The 6,997-nt window shown below is 38.0% G+C and overlaps 1 protein-coding gene across 5 annotated transcripts; it reads right to left on the bottom strand.

The window, feature by feature from the left end:
- Positions 1-357: 357 nt before the first annotated feature.
- On the bottom strand, positions 358-6,981 carry LOC114737764 (PHD finger protein EHD3-like). Of its 5 annotated transcripts, none has more exons than XM_028925726.1 (8): positions 6,859-6,981; positions 6,078-6,427; positions 4,855-5,040; positions 4,430-4,762; positions 2,663-2,749; positions 2,531-2,575; positions 1,252-1,714; positions 358-645 (listed from the first exon to the last, which is right to left on the bottom strand). In XM_028925726.1, the coding sequence occupies exons 2-8, from the start codon at positions 6,393-6,395 to the stop codon at positions 479-481; spliced, it is 1,599 nt and encodes a 532-aa protein (XP_028781559.1). In that variant the 5' UTR covers positions 6,396-6,427; positions 6,859-6,981; the 3' UTR covers positions 358-478. The 5 variants fall into 5 exon arrangements, with proteins under 5 accessions (XP_028781559.1, XP_028781560.1, XP_028781556.1 ...); XM_028925727.1 differs by having other exon boundaries at positions 560-641; XM_028925723.1 differs by lacking the exon at positions 358-645 and having other exon boundaries at positions 652-1,714.
- Between the last annotated feature and the right edge of the window lie 16 nt (positions 6,982-6,997).

Genomic DNA, 6,997 nt, shown 5'->3' with positions numbered 1-6,997 from the left:
TGTTCATTCTTTTCATCCTTTCGGGAAAAAAATTGCATTCTCTCTTTTCATTCATCCATTTGTATATAAAAATAATCTAATTATAAAGTTGTAAGGGAAAATTATAGCCTAATTTTATAACTGTAATCTATAGCATCTCATGACCGGATAAATAGTTTTCTAATCTACCAATTTCGCTGAAGGCCAAATCAGTGGTGGTTCACAGACAAAAGGACGTTCTCAAACTGGGTCGGGTATCACATCGCTTGAAGTCTGATCCGGCCTCGACCAATACCAGGTTTCGGCAGGTCGGTTAATGAAAAATTGGGCGAAACAGTCTTTAAAGCGCTGGACTGTAGAGGAAAGGTTCAAAAAGCATTTTACCTCGAACAAGGAGCAGTAACTGAGAATAAGGTATGCATTAAAATGGTAATCCTGAGGTCCAAAGTAACTGTTAAATTTTTGATTACAAATTAACAGGAATTTAGATTTTACAGATCTAAGGAACATCCCAACCCAAAATGGTATGATCCACATGGAACAAAGTAAGCAGCCATTTAATAGCAATCGCATCTGTCAATTGATAACTCCTCCATTTACTAGGACTCCGCTCATCATAGTTTCTGATGATGCTAGCTGCCTTCAAAAGTCCCTCTATTATCCTGTCTTTCCATGTCATGTACATTGAAGTCAGCAAAATCTACAACAGTTATACAGCCTACCAAAATATCAGTCATCCAAACAATGCAGTGTGAAATAATTGGATATTACTTTACTAGCGCGAACCTGAAAGAAATTAAAGCAATTACTAAAATAACTAGGAAGCACACAACTTCCTCTACATCCCAAATGCAGCCAAGTCCTCTTCCAAATTCAAAGTATTGGCTGCAGTTAAAAGCATGTCCATTCCTCCACCTTTATCCAAATCTCTTCCGTGTTTACCATTCCAATTTTTTTCAAATCTGTCCACTGGTTTTGAACCATCTTCACTTGCCTTTCTCTGCTTTTTACTCTCATATACCTTTTTTGCCCGGTGTATTGCTCGTAACCCTGTATGACATTTTATGCAGAACCATTTTCCTTTGGGAATAGCAGCTCGGGGAGGTTTCATGCAATATATGTGGTATGCATCATCACATCCATCACAGATAACAATCTTATTATCATCTTTATCAGTGAGACAAACTTGGCATAAGCAAGAAGGGCAGTACCAACAGGGACCATATGATGTCAACTGTTTACTTGTCAAACATCTTACATGGTAGTACTTACCATCGCAGGCAGAGTGACCACAGATTTTAATTCTTTCACCATCCACCTCATTTTTACAAACTTTGCAGATCATGTCGATTTTCCCCCTTCTAGATGCTTGAGCCCCATCATAGGTGCAATTTGAATTCTCTTCCAATTCATTAATTGTTTCATCATTTACAGGGGAGTTTTCATCAAAGTTCAGGGTCTTGGAGTCATTCAACCTTTCACATACTACACAGTTTTCATGTGGAGATCCAATTCCAATGGCAGTGCATTTGACACAGTACCAGCTCTTGTGGGGTATCTCTTTGACAGGAGGTTCAATGCAGGAGATATGGAACATCTCCTCGCATGAATCACAAACCAAACAGTCTTTCCCATCTGCTCTGTTTCCACAATGCCTGCAAGTGCACATCTTATACACGCCACAGTCTTCTGTCTGCTCCGGTTTCATGTGAGAATCAGATTCCTGGTTACAGAACTGCTTGACACAAGAAGGTCAAAATAATCTCAAAGACCGTTTTAGAAATTCTCTCGTGCAAAAACTCATCATATGAAATAATTGCATTCGTTACTGAAAGTGCAACAGGATCAAAGAGCAGCGCTTTTATGGTATGAACATATCATATGCATCATTGACGACAAAATCTACAGAACCCAGAAAGATAGCAGAAATGACTTTCAGACAGAAAGATCCCAAGCCAAACCCGCTTAATCTTGGATGTCAAAGGCAAAACAACATCTACATTCTTCAACTCCTTTCTTTCTCAGAGAACTATGAGGTATGCCTATAGTATTGTGTCCGGAATGCAGGTGATCAATTTTTCGGTTCATGAAGCAACTACAGTTGACAGTCATAATGATTTGCACAAGAAGTAAATTAGGTAAAATGCAGTGGATAGTGGCTCAAGTATGACAAGGTTGGGAATTCAGTGAAACTTTTTGCAGATTAAATAGACAAAACACCAACTGCTGCTATAGTTGTGATCTGAGGCCTCTTTTGATATGCTTAATGAAAATGAAGGGAAAGGTAAATAAAATGAGGGGAAAGTTCATAGATGAAAATGACTCTCGCACCTCTATTTAGAGAAAGTAAGAAGGAATAAACACTGCTAAGTGATTATAACAATTATAACTTACCAAAAAAAAAAAGAAAAAAAAAAGGACAGAATGGGAATCTCTTCCCATCTTCATACCATACAACCCGAGAGAAAAATCCCTGAATAAATAATTGATTTTAAGCTGTGGTATCTCCATAAAATCATCTCATGAAACGCCAGTAAATAAAAACTCTCACCTCCAGTTTTCCATCTTTGAATGCGCCATGCACGGAAACTCCAGCCTGAAGGTAAGGACAAAATATGGTTTAGTATAGCAAAAAGCGGATTATGAAACTTCAGTGTTTCAGAAGTACAGGAATTTGCTTTACCTGCTCACAATAAGTTCTCGAAATGTTTGAAAGGCCCTTGGCAAGAGAAACAATCTCATTACCGGCGTCTTGAAGTTTTCGCCAAACCTTAAAATATCCATCATTTTAAGTCATATTAAATAAGCACCAGCAATCAAATTCTTCAATTATATGCTCAAGCTAGAAACTAATATAAAAGGAGCAAGCCAAGAGAGACCCTCCTATGTTATATTAGTAAACCAAGTACAAGCTCTCTTTGCAGCAAGACACAATAAAATAATTGGTTCAACACAATTTATATAATTAGTAACAAATTGAGACAGTAAAAGGCAGAAAAACTGATACGACACCTCCAACACCTAACAGACTTAACAGGGTAAAATCGTCAAAATAGATTCAATGCTCAATCAATATTAGCAAGATAATAGCAATCCGTTGATTGTTAATGCAAATGGCATCAATTTTGGAACTCCTTGATCAAAGAATACAAGAAATTGGTCCTGCCATTACAATCCTCGTACCTCCTCAATTTGGGAGGAAGTATCTTTCTTAAAAGATTGATTTCTCAAGTTTTCCAAATCATTACCAGAAATTATACTATTAAGAAGCTATCTACTTAGCTTTACTCTGCGGTGGAGCCATTGAGCATGCCAAACAAATTTTAGGAAAAACACACACACACACGCGCACACTAGTTTTTCTCTTGTGTTTTAGACAGTGCTCAAAGATGGAGGGGGGCAAGGTTTCCCCCCCCCCCCCATCAAATTAACATTATTTCAAGAATAATGCTTTGCTTCTCCTTTCAGATTTTAAGGTTATCATCTCACAGAAAAACCTAAGCAATGGAGCTGCCATTGTCCACACGAGGTCATCCTATTTAACTCAGATCAGGATGGAATCCTCTGAAACTGAGGCTTTATTACTCGGATGGTGACCATGATGGGCAATACTACAGATAAACAGTGAAAGTGCAGAGAAGGGGAGAAAGGCAGCATGTTGTAACCCTCACTTTTGGCTGGACAGAAGCCACCTAAGATGACTGTCGACTTCACCAACATTTTCTATTTACATAGAGTAAGCCGGTAGGTAACAGCCTTCCCCCACCCCAAAAAAAAAAAAAGGCTTTAATTTGGCTTTTGAAACATTTCTAATGTCATTTGTAAGAAAATTAAAAATATCTTACTGCCCACGCACTTCACATCTAACTTTCAATTTGTATCAATTACTAAGTAGGAACTCATCCCAACCTTAACGGATGAAGATAGTACTTCTGTCCATTCTGAGATCCTAGTAGTGGAAAGAAAAAAGAAAAGTATAGACGGCTTTAGTTTGGGAATTTCACAAAGTTCAACAGTAAGAATAAAGTAACTAAAAAGAAAAAACTACTAAAAGTGTTACAAAGTAGAGTTATTGATCTGGCAGTTATTCACAATAAACTGTCTGACTTTATAACTTTGAGGGTATACTGGCATACATAATTCATCTTTTCCAAGAATAAGAGCCAAAAACTAAAGAAAAATAGGCATGGCAAATATGAATTTATGACACACAAGTCAGTCAGGGGGGGTAAACAGTGATACAGCGGAGAACTACTCAATAGAGGAGATCATGAATTGGATAAAATAAATGAACAGACTATAAAATGGAAATTTCAAAGCAAGAAGGGAGACAATAACAATACAATACATAGCCCAATTACAGAAGCAAGGAACACAAACCGAGAAGAAAAACAGAGAAGGTGTCACATAAAACAGAGAAGTTGATGAAATTACAAATGCAGAATATTACCTGTTGAATATCTGACGAAAAAAGTGTGGGCGACTGTTCATAAGCTTGCTCTTTCAACCTTGAGTTTATGACACTGAAGTCAAATACAGTTTCAGGCTTCATTCCTTTGAAATTTTCTAGTAGCACCTTACATAACGAACTGAATTTCTCAGAGACTAAGACATTACATAGTACACGCTGGCACATCTCATTTGCATCAGGAGCATCCGACTCGTTACAAGATCCATTGCGAAAGACATTTGCATGCCCATTAAGATTCTTCCGTAATCTATGAGACGTCAGTTCTAAGTGTGGAGAGTAATCTTGTCCAACTTTGTCAATTCTACAAGTTTCCTGAAACAAAATGAGATGCAACATAGAATAATGCATTAAGAAGGGAGTCATAAAAGCCCAGGATATATGCAGTTCTTGTTGTAGAACCAAACCTTTAAAGTAGTGGCACAACTAATTTTAGCATAGCGCATGAGAGCTTCCCTCATGCACTCTTCTATGCCACCTTTATCATTGCCTAATGACTGATACAACTGCATTAGTACAACATTTCCCCAATGTGCATGTGAATGCTTATCCGAAGTATTTCCTATGGCTACATTACATGGTTTCTTTACAGCCTGCAGTAAGAAAAGTCCAATCACCGCTTTGCAGAAAGAACCAACAGATTTGTATATCTAATGATTCGAGTTGATTGTGTGCCATGGGCGAAATCATCTCAAGTATAATATTTTAATTAACAAAACAATAGCACCTTTTTCATATTAAAGAGGATGTTATGCAACTGGCAATAATACCATCCACAATCATGGCATGCCTGAACTGAACCAGGCAAATTAGCCCCCTCATGGAAGTTTCAGCATAATCCATTATCAATGTATCCAATTAGACCACTGTCTCAGTGTTTTAAGTATCATCACACCTCAACTCCATAAGAACGTAGAATAAATGTTTGTTGCAACACTACTTATGCAGAAAGATCAGATCTTAGCCATGCCCAATGCAAATGAAGTTTATTCTCTTGCTGTCAAAATTACAATGAATGACTTCCACTGATTGGATTCAGAAATCTAGTATATCCTTTTTTCCTGGTGCTTGAACACCTAAGTACACAGATCCTTCGATGAACTAACTTATTTATGCACAGAATGAATTTTATCTGAAGAGTAGCGTATGTGGGGTTTATCCTTTACAAAGACCAGTGATAGCAAATAAATGATCCGGAATCAGGATCCTTTCGTGTTTGCCTGTTCTCAGCAACTTTATGTCCTTAAATCACAATGCTAAATAGTAACCTACGGTTTCCAAGACATGAATTAAGTATAATATTGACTTCGAATATAAAAAGTGACTCCATAGAGCATTAAAAATTAAGAGCAACACACAAAAGCACACACTCATGGACATGTCAATAGCATTTTATCTTCCGATAAAGCATTAACATCAATGCAAGTTTAATATCTCTTAATTTTCATATTCTAAGGATCATCATTCAAGGTTAATGTGTGCCTCCCCAAATCATATAAAAAGTTTTGCAGGTTACATCTCCAACTATTCCTCAAGATGCAAAAAGATAACACATCGTTATCCAAAATAATGATTAAGAAAGATTGGCATTAAGCGATGCAATGCAGTTGGAAAAGCAGGGGAATAAAACCTGGCCAGCTATGTGACTTGCAGCTTCTGAGTATGTTCTGCAAACTTCTTGAGCTTTCCTTTCTGAATTCAACTTTACATGCTTACGTCTCTTGTAAGTTCGAAAGCTTTCAACTACGCCACAGTCCCCTTGAGCAGCACCATTCCTGTCTGCAATAACCACCCCATTATTCACAGCTTCACAATTAAAGCGCTGAATCCCTTTCTTAACATCATTGCTATCTGCAACCCCATTATTTACAGCTTCACTCTTCAGGCACTGAACTGCTTCAGAACATTCTGTGTTGTCCCCGTTGCTTGTTCCATCCTCAGTTTCCATCCTTCCACCGCGAAAGAACCCAACTCCTTTACCTTGGCAGCAAGAAATTAGGGTTCACAACGAACAAAGCCTTCAAAGATCCGAATCTCTCGAGATTTATTACTCAACATCTTTACAACGTGATAGCACGAAAAACTCAAATAAGCAGAGGTAAGGGACTAGAAGTTAAGACAGGCCGCTGAGTTCCGTAAGAACACAAGAAACCAAAAAGATGACAAAAAATGCAGCTTAAAGCTCTAAGCGAAATGTTACTTGCAATTCAAGGGGGGGAAGAATTGAACAGAGCCAACACCGTCACTGCGCCACAATATTTCGCAGAGACAAAACTTAATAAATTTACAGAACACTAAACACTCCAAAACGTTCCCTTCTCCACATCCAACGGTTTGTCAGAAACCAAAGAGAAAACTACCGAGACGAAAATACAAACACAGTGATTAGCTTAGAGAAAAACATGGCTTACAGCTACGGAAGTTGAAGCCCTAGCAATCGAAATCCCAGTAAATCTGAGTTTGCGAGCGCGGGTGGACTTGGTTCTCTGCAAGGGTCTTATCCGAGTCATCCAATTTTTGAAACAGGAGCGTCCTTCGTCCTTCGCTGGT

The sequence above is a fragment of the Neltuma alba genome, unplaced genomic scaffold, assembly GCF_004799145.2.
Source record: "Neltuma alba isolate B1F8T4 unplaced genomic scaffold, ASM479914v2 tig00013496_pilon, whole genome shotgun sequence".
NCBI classification, from domain to species: domain Eukaryota; kingdom Viridiplantae; phylum Streptophyta; class Magnoliopsida; order Fabales; family Fabaceae; genus Neltuma; species Neltuma alba.
Note: the sequence above shows the minus strand (reverse complement) of the source record. Positions and strands in the feature narration are given on the sequence as shown.

Coding starts and splice junctions, on each gene's coding strand:
- LOC114737764 (XM_028925723.1), bottom strand. CDS start 6,395: ATGGAAACTGAGGATGGAACAAGCAACGGGGACAACACAGAATGTTCT. Junction 4,763..4,854: donor GTTGTGCCACTACTTTAAAG/GTTTGGTTCTAC, acceptor ATTTTGTTTCAG/GAAACTTGTAGAATTGACAA. Junction 2,750..4,429: donor TTTCGTCAGATATTCAACAG/GTAATATTCTGC, acceptor GGATATTTTAAG/GTTTGGCGAAAACTTCAAGA.